General features: G+C 39.5%; 1 protein-coding gene across 1 annotated transcript; it reads right to left on the minus strand.

Annotated features, from left to right (window-relative positions):
- Positions 1-16,338: 16,338 nt before the first annotated feature.
- On the minus strand, positions 16,339-17,649 carry LOC133778806 (pentatricopeptide repeat-containing protein At1g31790-like). The gene has a single exon (XM_062218829.1). The coding sequence runs from the start codon at positions 17,647-17,649 to the stop codon at positions 16,339-16,341; it is 1,311 nt and encodes a 436-aa protein (XP_062074813.1).
- Between the last annotated feature and the right edge of the window lie 2,092 nt (positions 17,650-19,741).

Below are 19,741 nucleotides of genomic sequence, written 5' to 3' on the forward strand. Positions count from 1 at the left end.
AGAGTAATCCCTCCCGAGCTCGGGGAGGAGATGGTTTCTACTATCTTTCGAGCTACCCCAAAGAGACAAATTTTTTTGAAGATCTTCCAAACCATCCTCCTGACTTCAAGAGGGCTTTTTTCTGGACAGACGGTCTGTTCCCGTCTCAACATCGTTCGTTTAGGCGAATTCGTAAGTATTCTCGTTACTTTCTACTTTTGAGCTCGAATTTTTAGCCCTTGAATCCATGTTTAGTTGAAGTGTATCTCGCCTTTCAGCTAACTTTCAGCGTCCCACCCCTGACGAGACAATGAAGGAGCACAGAGAGAGCCTGCTCCGACTCCCTTATGGCAGGAGGTCTCTCTCATTTCTGCTACATGAGGACAAGCTTCGAGCTTGTGGCTTGTTGGGACAGGGCCAGTCGACCTCTGACTGGTCCAGTAACAAATATGAACGCTGGGAGGAAGTGCCTCTGCCCACAGGCATCCTTCCTCCGAGGAGGGAAAGGAAAGCACCTCTCCCAATTCGCTCGAGAAGTCCGCGGTCAGGGAACGAGGCAAATGATGAAGCCTCGGGTTCGGACTCCGATGGAGGTAAAACCCTTCCTACTTCGCGAATGTGGTCTCCCACTTTATTAAAACACAGGCCCAATAGACTAGTCTCGTGCCCACAGGATAGATATCACTTCTACATATGGAGTTGGGTAGATGACTGTGTCCATAGGTTTGATAGTGGGCTCGGGAAATACGACACTATGTATACCACGGACGAGATGTGGAATGGGATAGCTGTGCAGTATGGGACCAATGATTATAGGGACCTTTCGAGGTTATCACCAACTTATAGGGAAGGCCCTCCCCCCGCCTCTTCTGAAGACGGGGGAATTTCATGGTCCCCAAGCTCGAGCTCGGGGGAAAGTTCCAGTTAGGTTTTTTCTTTCACCACTCTATATAGTGTTGGAGTAACTTGTATTTCTTTTACTGACTCACTGTGATGACTTGTGCAGGCAACATGGACTCCGACCTCGACGCCCTCATCGACAATGCGGGTGCCAAGAGGAGCAAGCGCCCCAGGGCAAGGGGACTGACAACCAGTCAGCCTGGGAAAAGCTCCAAGAGATCTAGGAAAATGCCTCCTCCTCCCCCGCCGGCTTCGAGCTCTGCTGCTGCGTCGACTGGCCAGACTAACGTCCCCACGACGATACCACCCTCGCAGGCCGTCGTCTCTGTGGTGGCGCCGGCCTCGCAGACTGGTATCGCTGCCGTGGTCGAATCCCAACCTCCTGTGGCGGGTCAAATGCCTTCTACCCAGCTTGTCAAAAGACCTTCTGCTTCCCGAGCTCAGAAGCTAACCATTTCCACCCATATGGATTCGTATGTGGTGGATAATGCCGCCGGTCCTCACGGGTCTACGCTGATCTCGGATGTAATGTCCCGGATTGGCCAGAGCTACGGCAATTTTGAGGCTCCTCAGTGGCAGTGTCTAACTGGCACTCGGGACCGGACTGTCCTGTACGAGAAGAGTATCGAGCACACTGCTGCGGTAAGTATCCTATATTCCCTTTGCTTACATTCATACTGTCTCGAGGCTAATGATGGTTTCTTCCTTTTTTCAGGCTCTTGCTTTCACTGCCCAGCTCAATTACGAGCTGAATAACGAGGTCCATTCGAGCAGGACCCTTGCCCAAGAGGAGAGGGACCTCCACCTTAGAGCGAATGATGACCTGAAGGTGGCGAACATTAAGCTCGAGGCAGTGGTTAAGGAGCGTGAGGAAATGGCCAAGGAGCTTGGGAAGCTGAAAAATGAACTCGAGGAGCAAAAGAGAGATAACATCCAGCTTCGGGAGACCAATAAGAAGCTCGAGGAAGACAAGGCCGTCACCCTCGACCTAATGGAGGATATCGAAACCCGCCTTACTGCCGAGTTCAAAGAAAAGAAGGAAACGGCGGTCGACTCAGCCATGTACCGGATGTGGGCTTATAAAGAAGAGCTGGACACCAGCTTTTTGGGTCCCCACGAGGCGCCGTTCCTTGAACGATGGAATGCTTGGCTCGAGAAGGAAGAGGCTGAACGGCTTGAGAAAGAGAAGGCTGAGCAGCTCGAGAAGGAAAAGGCTGCTCCGGGCACCGTTTCGGAGGAAGCTCAGGAGGATAGTCATGCTATTCGTCCTGAGGGGTCCGGTGCCACTGATGCTGAGAAGGCCAAGGAGACTCCTCTTCACTGAATCTGACCTCGGGGAGATCAGTTATCGGGGCTGCGTCCCCTTCTGTAATTATTGTAATTTATGCCCATGGGGCTGATACAATTTCTTTAACTATTCTTTTACATGCTTTACATTTCTTGGCTCGAAATATTTTGCACATTTTTATAATTGATGAACCGGTTATGTTTATTTATGCATACAAACATAGTTTGGATTTAGGCTCGAAATTCGATGCATTCATGCATAGTTTATTCGAATTATCCGCTTCCGACCTCGTTACTTATCAAGGTCGGATATTACTTTAACCATGAACTCGAAAGTACTTATATGGTATGTAATATGAATGATTTGGTTATCTTTTTAGTCACTTCTCCTCATCCTTAGTACCTTAGCTCCGAGGTTATGAGTTCGAAACTATTTTTCTTTAAGATGTTCCAGCCTCGATCTTGACATATTTCGTGATGGGTTTAGGCTCCCATTTATCATCGATCGATAATTTGGCTGGTTTGTTCCAAACCTGTTATGCTTGCACATCTGGTTAACTCCAAACGTTTTTGGTTTTTGGTAGTTCGGTAATGTCCGAACTATCTAAGCCCGCGTACTTGGTTATTTCCAAATACTTAATGTTTTTGATAACTCGGTTAAGTCCGAACTATCTAAGCTCGCTCGGTTAAGTCCGAACTATCTAAGCTCGCGTATTTGGTTATATCCAAATACTTTTTTGTTTTTGATAACTCGGTTAAGTCCGAACTATCTAAGCTCGCGTATTTGGTTATATCCAAATACTTTTTATATTTTTTATTTTTTAAGCTGGAGGTATGTATACCAATGATGCCCCCTTAATATCCTATGAGTGTGACCATAGGTTATTAAATTAAGAGAGATTGCAAAAATAAAAATAAACTACATGTGAAACAAAGTAGACATTTTATTTGATGAAATTCAAAAGCAAACTAACGTGGATAGAAAATCATGGTTACAGGCAACACTTTTCCTATACTATTGATAATAAGGTCTAAGGTGTTCGCCATTCCATGCTCGTGGTATGAGGCTCCCATCTAACCTCGCAAGTTTGTATACGCCAGGGCGGATGACTGATTCTATCTGGTATGGTCCTTCCCAGATTGGTCCGAGTACTCCTGCTGCTGGATCTCGGGTTGCTAAGAATACTCGTCTCAAAATCAGGTCTCCCACTCCGAACTTTCGGTCTCGAACCCTCTTATTGAAATATCTCGTGGTCCGTTGCTGGTAAGCAGCATTTTTCAGCTGAGCCTCTTCTCTTTTTTCTTCGATCAAGTCTAAGGTTTCTTCGAGCTGAGTATGATTGGTACTTTGGTCGTAAATCTGAGTTCGAATCGTTGGAATTTTGACCTCAATGGGCAACATTGCCTCGCAGCCGTATGCTAGAGAAAATGGGGTATGTCCAGTTGATGTCCGAGCTGTAGTTCTATATCCCCAAAGGACTTGGGGTAATTCCTCAGGCCACCGTCCCTTCGCTTCTTCCAACTTTTTCTTCAAGGAACTCTTGAGAGTTTTATTAACGGCTTCGACCTGACCGTTCGCCTGAGGGTGAGCCACTGACGAAAAGCTCTTGATTATACCGTTCTTGTTACAAAAGTTGGTAAATAAGTCGCAGTCAAACTGAGTTCCGTTGTCAGACACAATCTTTCTTGGCACTCCATATCGGCATACGATGTTCTTTACCACGAAATCTAGGATCTTCTTTGAAGTTATGGTCGCTAGTGGTTCAGCCTCTGTCCATTTTGTGAAGTAATCAACCGCGACCACATCATACTTTACTCCTCCTTTGCCAGTTGGGAGTGAGCCTATGAGGTCCATGCCCCATACCGCAAAAGGCCATGGGGACGTCAACATGGTTAGTTCGGAAGGTGGAGCTCGGGGTATCGTGGCGAATCTCTGGCACTTGTCGCACTTTTTCACGGACTCAAAAGAATCCGTTTTAATGGTTGGCCAGAAATATCCTTGGCGTATAATCTTCTTGGATAGGCTGTGCCCCCCGGTATGATCTTCGCAGAACCCTTCATGAATTTCTTCAATAATCTTCTTTGCCTCGGGGGGAGTCACGCATCTGAGCAATGGCATGGAATACCCTCTTCTGTATAGTCTTCCATCCAGGATGGTGTAACGAGGAAGTTGATACATTAGTTTCCGAGCCTGACTTCGATCTTTTGGAAGAATTCCATTTTCGAGGTATTCAACGATCGGGCTCATCCAGGTCGGTTCTGTCTCGATCATGCACACATCTTCCTTGTCTGGCCCAGTAATGCTGGGTGCTGACAAGTGCTCTATGGGTACAACATTCAGCTCCTCATTTTCGGCGGAGGTGGCGAGGCGAGCTAAGGCATCTGCGTTTGAGTTTTGTTCTCGGGGAACCTGTTCGATTGCATAAAACTCAAAAAACTCCAATGCACACTTTGCCTTCTCCAGATAAGCTGCCATTTTTGTGCCACGAGCCTGGTACTCTCCCAAGATTTGATTAACTACGAGCTGAGAGTCGCTGTAGCAATGTATAGCTCTGGCCTTGAGTTCCTTTGCTATTCGTAGTCCCGCCAGTAAAGCCTCGTACTCAGCTTCATTATTAGATGCTTTAAAGCCGAACCTTAATGCAGAGTGAAATTTGCTCCCTGCAGGAGTGATCAGAATAACTCCTGCCCCCGCTCCATTTTCATTTGACGACCCGTCGACGTAAAGTTTCCACAGCTCGTGGGCCGTGGTTGTTACCTCGTCGTCGGCTGTACCGGTGCACTCCACTATAAAATCTGCCAACGCTTGTGCCTTAATGGTTGTTCTCGGATGGTAGGTGATCTCGAATTGTCCGAGCTCAACAGCCCACTTAAGGAGTCGACCAGATGCCTCTGGTTTGGACAAGACTTGCCTTAATGGTTGATCTGTCAGTACATGGATAGGATGTGCCTGAAAGTAAGGGCGGAGCTTTCGAGATGAGTGGATCAGACTGAGGGCGAGTTTCTCCATCAGTGGATACCTTGACTCTGCCCCCAGTAATCTTTTACTGATGTAGTAGACGGGTTTCTATATTCTCTCTTCCTCTCGGACGAGCACCGCGCTTATCGCGTGTTCGGTTGTTGAGAGATATAAGAACAGTACTTCTCCCGTCTCAGGCTTCGATAGGATGGGTGGTTCGGCTAAGTGCCTTTTGAGCTCTTGAAAGGCTAGCTCGCACTCGTCTGTCCATTCGAACTTTTTACTTCCTTTCAATAAGTTGAAGAATGGGAGACCGCGGTCCGTTGACTTCGAAATGAACCTGCCCAGAGCTGCCATCCTGCCAGTCAAGCTTTGAACATCTTTATGCTTCCGAGGTGAAGGCATATCGATCAGGGCTTTTATTTTATCGGGATTAGCCTCGATTCCACGAGAGTTGACAATGAAACCCAGAAATTTCCCTGAAGACACCCCAAAAGTGCACTTCTGAGGATTCAACTTCATGTTGTACTTTCTGAGTACGCCAAAGCACTCTTCGATGTCATCAACATGGTTCTTGTTAAGTTGAGACTTTACAAGCATGTCGTCAACATAAACTTCCATGTTGTTCCCTATTTGCTCTGAGAACATCATGTTTACGAGCCGCTGGTACGTGGCTCCGGCATTCTTGAGTCCGAATGGCATGACATTGTAGCAGTAGAGCCCTTTATCTGTAATGAAGCTCGTATGTTCTTGGTCGGGGGCATGCATGGGGATCTGGTTATATCCAGAATAGGAATCCATGAACGACATCAGACCATGCCCCGCCGTGGCATCCACGAGCTGATCAATTCTCGGCAGGGGAAAACAGTCTTTCGGGCAGGCCTTGTTGAGGTCTGAGTAGTCAATGCACGTCCTCCATGTCCCATTGGGTTTCGGGACCAACACTGGATTGGCCAACCAATCAGGGTAAAAAGCGTCCCTTATAAAATTATTTGCTTTCAGCCTGTCCACCTCCTCCTTTAGTGCTTTCTTTCTGTCTTCATCCAACTGCCTTCGCTTTTGCTGCTTTGGGGGAAAACTTTTGTCTATATTCAATGCGTGGCTTGCTACATTAGGGCTTATTCCCACCATGTCAGAGTGGGACCACGCGAAGACATCCTGGTTTTTCTTCAGAAAGCAAATTAATTGCTATTTTGATTCGTCTAGGAGGTGTTTCCCGACCTTCACCTTTTTTGAGGGATCAGATTCATCGAGCTGAACCTCTTCGAGCACCTCCAAAGGTTGGAGGTCAATCTTCTCTTCAATCCTTGGATCGATCTCCTCATCAATTTCTAAAACTGTCCCATCTTTATTCTGTATGACAATAAGTGCTTGCGCGCTTGTTTGTTTCTTTCCCCTTAAGGAAATGCTGTAGCACTCCCTTCCTGCCAGTTGATCTCCTTTCAATGTTCCGACCCCGCTTGGAGTTGGGAACTTAAGGGCTAGATGCCTTACAGATGAAACTGCCCCCAGCCCGACCAGGGCGGGTCTCCCGAGCAGTACATTGTAGGCAGATGGTAACTCTACCACCACGAACTCCATCATCTTGGTTACCGAGACTGGATAGTCTCCCAAGGTCACAGGGAGTTCAATGGACCCCATACAGGCGGTTCCTTCTCCAGAAAAGCCGTACAAAGTGGTTGCACAAGCCCTCAGGTCGCGAAGGGAGAGTCCCATTTTTTCTAGGGTTGCTTTATAAAGAATGTTAACTGAGCTCCCATTGTCTATGAGAACTCAGCGCACTCTTTTGTTGGCAAGCTGTAGGGTGATGACGAGTGGATCATGATGAGGGAACTGGACGTGAGAGGCATCCTCCTCGGTGAAGGTTATAGGCTGAGTCTCAACCCTTTGGCTTTTTGGTGCCCTTGGTTCGGGTTCATATGGAGACCCGTCCCCTGTCTTCAGCTCATTCACATATTGTTTTTGAGCATTTCTGCCCCCTCCTGCGAGATGAAGACCTCCCGAGATGGTTATTACGTCCTCTCCATCTATCGGCGGAGGCCTGTCCTCATCCCGAGATCGGGAGTTATTATTCTGTGTTGCCGGAAGCGCGGCTACTCTCTGGCTGGCAGTAGCCTGTCCAGTATTCTGGTTTTTGACATACTGCCGGAAATAACCTCTCGAGATCAATCCTTCGATCTCGTCCTTCAGCTGTCGGCACTCATCAGTTGTGTGGCCGGTGTCCCTATGAAATCGACAATACTTGCTGGAGTCCCTCTTGGACTTTTGATTCCTCATAGGGTCCGGGCGCCTGAAGGGGACCTGGTTTTCATTAGCCAGGTATATGTTTTCCCGAGACTCGTTGAGCTCGGTATGCACTTTATACACGGAGAAATACCTTTCTCCTTTTTTCTTCTTTCCTCCATCAGCCTCGGGATTATTTCCCTCGCTTTTTTTTCTCTTGGAAGGATTCTCCGAGGTAGGCTGTGTAACTAGTGGGTCAGCCGAGGTTGAGGCGGAGTTAATGTTTATCGTTGTAGTTTCGGTCTGCGAGGTCGCTTTGAGTGTTGACCTCGCTTCCTCTACATTGACAAATTTCTGCGCCCGTCTGTTAAACTCGGTTATCGACCTCACCGGTTTCCCTTGTATGTCATCCCAAAGGGCACTCCCGGGTAAAACACCAGCTCGGATGGCCATCAAGTGCCCGCTGTCATCCACGTCACGAGCTCGGGCGACCTCTAGATTAAATCTTGTCAGGTAGCTCTTTAGTGTTTCGCCCAGTTGTTGTCGGACGTTAGTCAAAGTGGATGCTTCGGGTCTGACTCCCACCATAGCCCGGAACTGCTTCTTGAAGTCTCTAGACAATTGATCCCACGAAGCTATAGAATGTCTCTTGTACTTCTCGAACCAACTCTTGGCAGGTCCGACCAATGATGTCGGAAACAGCATACATCTGAGCTCGTAACCCACGTTACTAGCTCTCATGATAGTGTTGAATGTACTCAGATGGCTGCATGGGTCGGTTTTTCCTTCAAATGCTGGGACGTGAGGAATCCGGAACCCTTGGGGGAACTGAGTGTTAGAAATATTGGGAGCAAATGGCTCGAGCTCCTCATCAGAGTCCTCATATCGACCGTTCCCTCGTTCATTCTTCAAAAGCCTAAAGGCTTTTTCGAGCTGATCGATCCTTTCTTGTACTGGGTCCTTAGGCGGTGTTTGGAATTGACAGTCGTTAATCGCGATCCCAGGCTCGCGTCTCCGTGAGGGATCTCTACGCCCGTTCAGATGATTCCTAAGATCCGGGTTTGTCTGATCTCCCTTTCCCCTGCTCTGATTCAGGTGATTGCGCAGGTCGGGATGGCTCTTGTGATTCCCAGTATTTTTACGACCCCGGTCGTGTTTACTGACAGACCTTGTTTCTCCGGACTCATCACTAGTGAAACTCATCGATCGGTCATTTCGTGGTGGATCCTTTCTACGTCGCCTCGTCTCTGCAGTGCGAGATCGGGACGTCTGACTTCTCTCGGATGGCGCACCTTTCCGCCCCTGGAACGTCTCCCTGTCTCCTTGTCTCTCCCCTGTACGCCCTTGATCCTGACCTCGACCAGGTTGAGCGTTCCTGCGGGGAGGTGAAGGATATCTTATGGGAGACGGAGGAAACCGTATAGGTGACGGTGGTTGTCTTCCTTGCCTCGGCCTGGAGGGTCCAGAATTTGTCCGAGACGGGCCAGTTGCGTTCGGTGCACTACCAGGAACCTGAGTCCGAGCCTCGGCAGGAGCTCGGTTGTTCTCAGTTCCTGCAGGCACTCCCACAGGTGGATTAGGCGGGACCCGAGCTCGGGCACTCCTCTGAGGCCTAGAAGGGGCAGATGGCTCTGTTGGTGCTGGAGGTTGTGCTGGCCTCCTTGTGGCAGCATTTTTTCGTGGATGTCCACGGGGCCTCCGGGGAGAAACGTGCACGTCCCTTGGAGGAGGGACTTGGTCTTCGCGCGGAAGCTGGGGCTGAGCCACCTGCGCCTCCGCGGCTATCCTAGTCAACTCCTCATTACGTTTGTTGGCATCTGCCAGCAGCTGTTTCAGCTGCCGATTCTCCAATTCTACAATAGGGACATAACGCTCAGGGTTATAGTACATGTCCTCATCCCTTGGTTGTGGAGGTGGTCCCCGGGAATCAGAGGACCCACTCCTTTCCTCAGCGTCCGGGTTCTCCATTGGTTGTTTTCCAGGACGCCTTGGGTAATTTTCTTCAGGAGTGTTCTGATTGTTTGTAGCCATGAATCTCTCTGGGATGGATGCTTGAGGCTCTCAATGAAAGCACCAAACTGTTGACGCCGTTTTTCGTCAACAGATAAAAGAAGAGAGCACGTAAACAATTAAAGACAATAGCTAAAACAAACAAACGAATCAGACACACGGTTTTTACGTGGTTCAGCAGTTAAATCTGCCTAGTCCACGAGTCTCTGTTATTAATCTCAAGATTATCTCTGAACAATTCTTTAGCATGAATTCTCCAGAGTTTTCTCTCAAGAATCAGAAATTCGGTCATTTACAATGGTGCATGACTTCTCTATTTATAGAGAAGGATGCAGAATACTATCCCACATATTTTGGGTAGTTACTCTTTTGTGAATAAAAATAAATGGCCTTAAATGCCAATAATCAGATATACAAGGAAACGTTTCCCAAAGATCAGGAAACGCACAACTGACTAAACAATATCCCACGATTCTTGGGGATTTACATCAATAAATGAGGATTACATCCTATATCTACAATACTTGTAGATATTCAAAATGATCATAGCGTATCTCCAAGACTTCAGCATCTAAGGTTTCATGTCATTGTGCGAGCCACTGACATTTCCCGAGCTAACATCGCTTTCGAGATAACATATCTAGCTCGAGACCCCTGCTCCGAAGTTGTTCCTGAAGATGAGGGGCTCTCAGAGCTATCTTTCGAGATCGAGTTCATTTCGAGGTCAGTACATTCGAGGTCTGTATCATACTTTGCAGGCTCTGATTTACAATCGTAGAGCATACCCTAACCCTCACGAGACCATTTAATGCGAACTCAGCTTTCGAGGTCATATTTGCTATGGCTCGAAATCTGGGTATAACAATATCCAATGTATCTCCTTCTTATATTGTTTTTTTTTTTTTTTTTTACTTCTCAATGATGTAGACCACTATCTTTTCATCTATTTATTAAACATAAAAGATAGAAATAATTCTTATTCTTATTAGCTTCACAAATACAATACAAATTGTTTACCCATCTCACAAGCACTTCATAGTTTTCATTCTTTTTATTTTTTGCTTCTTTTGGCATAATTAAGTAATATATTTATTTTTTTATTACTTTCTTATTTTAGTAAATAGTAATTGAGGTCCCCAAACTTTATCAATTGTATCACTTAAATCCATAGCCTTTATATTTTTATTATATATTAATTAGTTCATCATTTTTAATAAAAAAATATATAATTTAAATTTTAGAAATGTAAAATTTATTAAAAGTGTTTCTATCTTCCCACATATTTAAACTCTTCATATATTGAATATATAAGCCAGTAATTATCTACTAGAATATATATTTGACTAGTTCATATAATAGAAGCAAAACATGCAAAATCTAATGTGTTACCTGTAAGAGATTTTATAAAATAAAATAAAATAATAAAATATCATAATATTAATATTCAAGTGAATGATTTTTATATAAATATATATATATATATAACATTAATATAAATTTTAGATAGTTATATTTTTTTAATATTATTATTTGGCTACAAATCAAGAAAATTACAATGATAGCATATACAAATTTAATTTTTCTAATATTGGTGATATTATTGTATATAACTGAAATATTAGATGTGTTTAGAGAAATATTCCTATTAAATAATATAATTTTATTGTTTAATAATTTAGGAGGAGATTGGTGTTATTTTATAAAAATAATTTTTTTTGAAATAATTAAAGTTTGCTTCTAAACTACACCCATAAGTGTTTTATTCCTTATTAAATAAACTTATCATATATTTTTAAAATTTATTTTCACACACCTTATAGATTATTATTACTACAAAATTATCATGGATTATTTCTTAAAAATAAATTCTCTCTATAATATATTATACAAAAAAAAAACACTCTTAATTAAAAATAATAATTTTTTGATGATAGAAAATCTGAATCGTAATTTTTAATTTTATATTTTCAATTCAAAATAAAATTAATATGCAAAAAGCAATTTTTATTGAGAATTTTTAAAACAAATAAGTCACACATATATATAATTATATTTCTATAAAAATACAATATATACATGTAGATGATAAATGAATAATTCTCTTCCATAGATCTATAACAATTTAGTCATCAATTTTTTTTCTTGATATGTAAATATAGTAAAAAACTTGTAAAATTAAAGTTTTATTCTTTCAAACAGTTAAAAGAAAAATAAACATAAATATAATTAAAAAAAATTGATCATCAATGACAAATTATAACTATAGAAACATCTTTACCATAAACTTGGTCTAAAATAGAAATGGTTTACCGATCTCTTTATTCTCCTTTCTTTTTCACATTCTTTATAAAAAAATAAAGTAATAACATTCTTTTTATTTATTTGATCAACCTATTTCTATTTATCTCTAATTTAAACTTTGCTTGAGAAAATTTTATTCTAATTTTTAATAATATATAGCTCAAATTTCTTTTTTATTTTTTCTAATGTGTGTAAAAACTTACACCAAGCATTTTTTTTTTTTTTTACTTCTCAATGATATAAGTCTTTCTTTTTCACATCTCTTTATTGAAAATAAAAGATGAAACCATTCTTATTCGTATTACAACTTTTCATTCCTTTCTTGTTTTTTTTTACCTAAAGTAATAATTACAACTTTTCCCATTTACCAAGTAACATACATTCTCTTTTTTTTTTCTTTTAATCTTTTGTCCTCTACTTTATTCTTAACTTGCATAGTGAAATTATGATTTTGTTTTCTCATCAAAAGCAGTAATATATACTTCAAATTCATTTTCTTTTTCCTTTTGTGTTAAAACCTCAAATTATGCATTTTTTGTTTTGCTTCTCAATGATGTAGAAGACCATCTTTTTCATGATCTCTTTATTATTAAAGAAAATAGAAATCATTATTATTCTTATAAGCTTCAATAACATTTGATAAAGAAGTAAATAGGTATGTATAAATTATGTGAAAGGAAATATTATAAAAAAGAAAAATATTAATTTGATTTATGTGTTTTACCTGAATACTCAATTGATATTTATGTTTTGTTAAATGACATTTCAGATCTAATCTTTTGCAAAATGGACCAAAATAGTACATTGCACTGATTTTGATCAAACTTATTTTAAATATGACCAAAATACTCGCAAATTTTAATCCTTTCTTTTTCAAAGCTAATAATAATATTGATAACCGTACAATTAATTGAATAGACTCCTTTTTTTGTCTCAAAATTCTCCCTCTTTTTCTTAAATAAATCATTCATGAAATTTAGAAATTTAAATTCTCAGTTATGAATTAATAATAAAATAATTATTTTTTCTACACATATCCTTTATTTTTTTTCTTTTAATCTTTTGCCCTCTACTTTATTCTTAACTTGCAATAGAGAAATTATGATTCTATTTTCTCATCAAAAGCAGTAATATATACTTCAAATTCCTTTTTTTTTTATTATTAATCATAATATGAGGTTTGAAACCTTTGTCCAAATGTTTATTTCCCCCTAACTCAAGCACTAAGGCAACTCTCACAATTTTTCGGAAATAACTTTCTTGAATTATCAAGTCTCTAGGTGTTTTCTAGTCAAGTGCTCTAATATATAGAAAAATTATGTCTTACAAATGAGCAATAGACTCTTATTTATAGAGTTTAGAGACACCCTTTGAATTTCAAATTCCACCAACCCTCATGGTTGTTACCAATGATTAATTTGATGTTTATGGAATTAAAAATGAGATTTGAGAGTTATTTGTGTTTTTTGAGCCGTTCAAAAAAGTTGGAAAAAACTGAAAAGCAAAGTACAAGTACAATATGCTATTTTGTCAAGGTTTATTTGCGTTCCAAGCCCCTCAACTATACGTAATTTGGTAAATTGGTTCCCGAACTTTTGTAAATTGGTCTCCCAACTTTGATTTTTTCGTCATCATTAGTCCTTCACTATTACTAACAGTTGGTGGCCAATTTGCCAAAAAAAGTATCTGGAGACCAATTTGTGGAAAATAAGTTTAGGGACCAATTAAGCAATAAGAATAATTAAACTTTGTGGAATAATAATTATGGCTCATTATTTTCTTTTCTTTTTTGTTAGAAGGGGTGTCTTTTTTTCTTCTAAATTTAGATTACAACTAGCTTTCTCTTCAAGAGAACTAAACAAGCTCTTATCTGGGCACATGTGAAAAGTACAACCAGAGTCCAAAATCCATTCTTGTCTCGAATCTGAATTAGCAACAACCACTACATCGACTGATTCAGAGCCATTTGTCACAGTACCTACTTTACCTCTATTGCCTTTGTCATTCTTATCTTTGTTGTTCTTATTTTTTAGCGAGTAGCACTCATCTTTGTAATGATCTTCTTTCTTACAATAATTGCAAAACTTTCCATGTCTGAACCTTGACTTGGATCGATGACCACCATGATTTCTGTTACTACCATTATTCTGATGATTCTCATTACTATTGTTATTCTTGAAACCCCTATTTTCTCTCTTTTATGATCTTCCTTGGACCATAAGTCCTTATCCATGTGAGTCATTCTTGTCTTCTGATCTTTTCTAGGTTTCTTTTGAATTTAATGCAGCTTTGACTTCTGACATTGTTAAAGTTTCTTTTCCATAGAGCATGGTGTCAACAAATTGCTCATATGATTTTGACAAAGAACTCAGTAAGACAATCCCTTGATCCTCCTCATCGATTTTGACACCAATGCTCTTAAGTTCAAGAACTATTCTGTTGAACTCATCAAGATGTTTTCTGAGTTCATGAGTTTCATCCATTCTTAGCATGTACAATCTTTTCTTCAGATACGGTTTATTGGCCAGAGTTTTCTTCAAGTAGATGGCAGCTAACTTATTCCATAACCTAATAGCGGTCTCTTCATGTGAGACTTCTCAAAGAACTTCATCTTCCATACTTAGAATAATGACACTGTGAGCCTTGGTCTGAAGCTCTTTAGTCTTCTTTTGATCTTCTTTCGAATCCTTGAAAGCCTCTTCTTCAATGACTTCTGAAATTCTCTGATGTACTAACAGTGCTCTCATTTTGATTCTCCAAAGATTGAAATCATTCTCCCCAGTAAACCTATCAACTTCAAACTTTGCTGAACTCATTCTTGATGCAATCTTGATCGAGATAAAGACAGTTCTTGATCCTCAAACTCGGCTTCTGGTACCACTTGTGGTGATCAAACCACACAAAACAAGAACAAACAAGTGACTAAGCACAGTATCTAGTCACAAACATAAAAATGAGAAATGATAAAACAATAGCAAAGTAAATACAACTCACAAAATTACATGGTCAAGAGATGTTGAATCTATTGTCTACTCCACGAGGGAACAACCTATAAGGCTTGTAGTCTTTATTAGCCACTTAGCTCAATTATTTAGTCTCGATTACAAACAATGGAGATCAAAAACTCCTTACAAAACAGAGATTCTTGGTTCTTGGAGAAACATGAATCCAAGAATCTTATATGGGAAGAATTTTACAGATGAAAGAATAAAATGAATGTCTCAACAATGATAGTAAAGGCAGGGGCTTTATACAAGGGAGCTAACTGTATTGACCAAAAAAAAATGTGTTTGAAAAATATGTAAAAAGGTAGTCGAGCTGCTGAAGTGACATACTAAATAACTTAACTAACTTCCACATTTACATTTTAAAGAGTTGTGGTTTACATTTTAATGGGTTGTGGTTTGCATTTCAAAACCTAGAAAGGGTAAAATAGGTATTGTGATTAGAAAAGTGGGTATCAATTAACAATTTTAAAATGTTGGGTAAAAATAGAAGGATACCCACTTTTCTAATCACAATACCTATTTTTAAATTAATGGCTAGAGCAGTTAAAATAAGTAATTTCTCATTAAAAAAAATATTCAACGACAAAATAAGAAAATATGTATATTTATGTATTATTTCACTATTTCATATATGTTTAGATAAGCAAATAAATGACAAAATAAATAATTAATAAAAGAAAGATTAAATTTAAGCACATAAATATTTTTCAAAATTATCATTGATAGAGTAATTTAACTACTTTAATATGAAATATTAAAATATGTGATGAGAAATTATTATGATGACTTGTTTATTATTTTTCAATTCATTTGCCTTATTTAGATGACTTTATTACATTTTAAAAAAAAATTATTTACACTTTAAAAGTAAATAAATCTAGGTTCATATAAGTATAGAGTAGGAGTTTTAGTAGCACATATGGAATTTCATCACAAAATTAATTAGTGACAAATAGAGTAACTCATAGTCTTATATGTTGGTTGATATCCTCACATCTATTCGATGTGAGACACTTTAATAAGTGGAGTAAGCCATGAGTAACCCATGGTTGGTTGCAGAGGCAGTCCTACCATTGCAGCGGCAGCTGCCCCCACTGAATATTTAAATTTAAGTAATTATATATATAATATTACTAATATAACTTTATCATTTAAGCCTAAAATGACCCTCTAATGAAATTTTTATTATAAATTCCCCTAATAATGAATTGTTTATCATAAATTGCCCCACTATCTTAAATTTCTCCCTCCGTCGCTGGTTGGTAGTTTTAAGCAAGTTGTATATTAGAAAAATACATACACCAACATGGGGGAGAGTGAAGTTTACCATTACCGTTAAACGTAGCAAGTCTAACAACTCTAATATATATCGATGAATTGTAACCTTAATCTTAAGAACCCAAAAAATAAAAGAAATACAACATTCACTAATGTCATTTTGTTTGACAATAGACAACTATATGTAAATCTTTTATCCCAACAAAAGACAGTGAACTATTGATTGATATATACAAAATGATACTAAATTTGCTAGCCAAGATTCTGCCATTCAAGTTTATGATCCTAAAATCTATTAACAATAACAAGGGTAATAGCTGCAATGCCTTTCTTATCCCAATTTTTAACTTCATTCTCTGTTTTGGCATTCAATGATCAAAAACCAGAGTTGCTTTAAGCATTCAATGTGGGGTAAAGTTCTTCAAGGGAATGAGTATTACCACCACAAGCAATCCTCAGTTCATCTAGCAGAGATGGTTGCAGCTGCAGTCCAGTTGCCTTCATCTCATAGAGGAACTTAATGGCCTCAACATATGACCCATTTCGTATATAACCACCAATCACGGCATTCCAACATGCGTTACTACTTTTGTCACTGCACATTTCAAACACCCTTTTTGCATCTCTAACAAGCCTACTTCTTCCATACATGTCAACCAACCCACACTGCACATACACGTCTGTATCTAATCCAAGTTTGATGGCGTTTGCATGAACTTGTCGACCGCATTGCCCACGATCATGCATTCTCGCACATGCCTTCAAAACACTAGAAAACATCAAGGCATTCTTCTTAATTCCTGACTTTCCAATTTCCCTAAAGTCTCTAAATACTTCAGAGAAGAGCTCTTCCCTGGAGTTGTTGATCAGTCTAGCCATCCATGTCAGTGAATTATGATGGGCCAGTTGATTAAACACTATGTCGGCGCTTTCCAGACACCTAAATGTCCCATAAAAGTTTATCAAGGAACTAGCCAGAACCAAATTATTAGCATGACCCAACTTTAAGGAGCAGCCATGCACTTGTTTCCCCAATTCCATATTACTCGTGCATATACATGACCTGAGCAGGCAGACCGTGATCCAAGCAGGGAATTCTAGCATGCTGACATGGTGCAGCATTCTCAGGAACAAATTCATGGCTTCCTCATAATCATCTCTGTTAAGATAAGCAACTATGATGGTGGCCCAGGACTTAAAATCTTTTGAGGGCATTCCATCAAACAGATGATGGGCCATGTCTAGATGGCCACAGGAGACATGCATAAGGAGGAGGCGATTCAGTAAAGATAAGGGTGGTTGCCGGAGGCCGCTTCGCCTGATATGGGCATGCAGATCATCAGCTTGATGGGAGTGAGCAGAGCTGGTGCATTCTCTTATAAAAGAAGTGTACATGTCAGGAGAGACGGGGAGGCAAAGGGCATCCATTAAGTTCAGGACATCAGAAGTGGTGCAGTCCGGAGTGGTATAGGAAACACTCTTCCTCATCTTCTTCTTCTTTTTAGTTGATATATGAGAACAGCCGGAGGACTTGGGTTTCATAGGTGGAACCACAGTACGTGACTTGTTGGGGCTGCGCAGAGGCAGCAAAACCCTATACGCAGGCTTGGGTGTCCTGGGGCTGCTGCTCTTTTGTGGAGAACTATGGTGGAGGCCCAAACTCCCTCCTACTGCTTCGGGAAGAGCGGCTGCTGCCATTCCCATATCAGCAGGGGAGAAAGACATAGGGTGAGAAGAAGGTCAGTTTATTACTAAGTCTGTGATGTGTTACTCTGCTCATGTAGGGGCATCTGGATACACACACATACAAAAATCAGAATTACAGCAGCATCAATGGCTGAACAAGACTTTGAAGAGAAAACATTATGCAACTGTTAACAAAATTCACAAGCAAAACCCAATTATCACAAAAACAATTCATTAAACAAAATGTTGTGAGTGTGACATTTCATCAAGCACCTTAAGGGTCCATTTTGATTTCATTTATTTTCTGTTTTCCTACATGTTCAAAACATAGAATTAGACTCTCTTTCTTTTCTTACTCTCCCAACCCAAAGTAGTGACTAAAACTAACAGAGAACTTTAAAAATGAGTGAAAAGTGAGCATAACCGAAAAAGAAATTTATGTCGAGAAAAATAGGATTATTTACTTTTTCTTCTGCGTGTACCTGGCATAGGCAGGGCTGGACTGATTTCAAGAACAGAAGAACAGAGGAGCGAATGAGTCGGTTAAAACTTAAAAACTCCTTCCCCCTCCAAATGTGTATTGACAATTTCAAGAATTTTTAGTGGATCTCTGTCCACGTCAACTTCCATCTTACTATATTTGAGTAGAGAGCGGTTTTTGAGTCAGGAAAAAGAGAACTTGTCACAAAGTTTTATTTTATTGTGGAACAACTTAAATGATTTGAAAAATAACTAACTCATATGAAAGTCCTATAACACGTCTTGAAGAAATTAACTCCAAGTACCTTTTCTTTTTCCAAGCATTCAAACGGACTTACCCTAATAAGGCAAAGGAGAGGAGTGTAAAAGCTGAAGAGCGAGGATGAAGGTGGGCAGCTGGCGATGATGTTAAGTGCATAGTTAAGCCCTGTGAAGAAAAGATATGTTACGAAAATTTGAGTACTATATTTGTAAAAATGACCACCAAAATTGGTCAATCTCACAAACTAAGCAACAAAACAATTGATATTTTAATATACTTGTACAAGAGGACGCTTGAACAAGTTTTACCATATCAGTGATATCACTGCTTTGTATTATAGATTATTGTCTTTTTTCTTTTGTCCAATTGCTTTGTATTAAAGATTACATGTGAATGGAGAATAACATGTCAATATAAAGAATTAGTTATAATGAATTTGTCCCTGAACTATATATAAAGCATATAAATATATTATAGACCTGCTTAGCCTGCAACTAAAGCAAATTTTTGAAAGTACAAAGAAGAGGCTGAGATCAAATTTATATACATACAACATGAAGCATCAAATCATATAACATTTCTATGTAGTTTATAAATCAACTTGTATGTATATGCATAGAGAGAAAATCGAGAATATCTTTTTGTCTGTTGGCTTTAGAGAAATGAACTATACCATTTCTCTTTTGTCTCATAACACTTATAAGTATAATAATACTGGTTTGCTATACAATCTAAAATTTCAAAAAACAACCATTTTCAAAAGTGTATGCACACACAGCTATACATATACAGAGAACATAAATAGTTCACATAGAGAGAAGACGTACTGAAACAACAACTGAAGGCTTCATTATTATCTTTTCAAAAGGAAAATAAATTACAAGACACATGGGATTCGTTCCAAAAGTAAGCAACAACTTCAAAAAGAGGAGTTTATTTTCCCTTTATTTTTCACAGCAACACCATAAGTCTATTTACAAGCTAATAGAAAACATGTACAATAATAATGAGAAATCGAGAAAGACTAATCCAGCTAGAAAAATGCAGACAAACAATAAGAATAACACCTGAGAAGCTAGATAGCTTGAGAAGCAATATTTCAAAGTGACCTAATTGATTTTTTTAAACTATGAATTTTTGCACATTACTTCTGTTTGTTTCGTTAAACTATGAAATTTTTAAAATATATATATTTATATGTATACATACGAAGGAACTGAATTCATTTTGCATGATAATGCATTATAAAGGGCAGAAGCAAGAATAAACATACACTTTTTTACAAACACCTCATATGCATAGAAACTATATGGTCGAAAAGTGAGATAAACGATTGAAGATCATATATCATGGTGAAATAAGAACCAT

The sequence above is a fragment of the Humulus lupulus genome, chromosome 5, assembly GCF_963169125.1.
Source record: "Humulus lupulus chromosome 5, drHumLupu1.1, whole genome shotgun sequence".
Classification (NCBI taxonomy): Eukaryota; Viridiplantae; Streptophyta; class Magnoliopsida; order Rosales; family Cannabaceae; genus Humulus; species Humulus lupulus.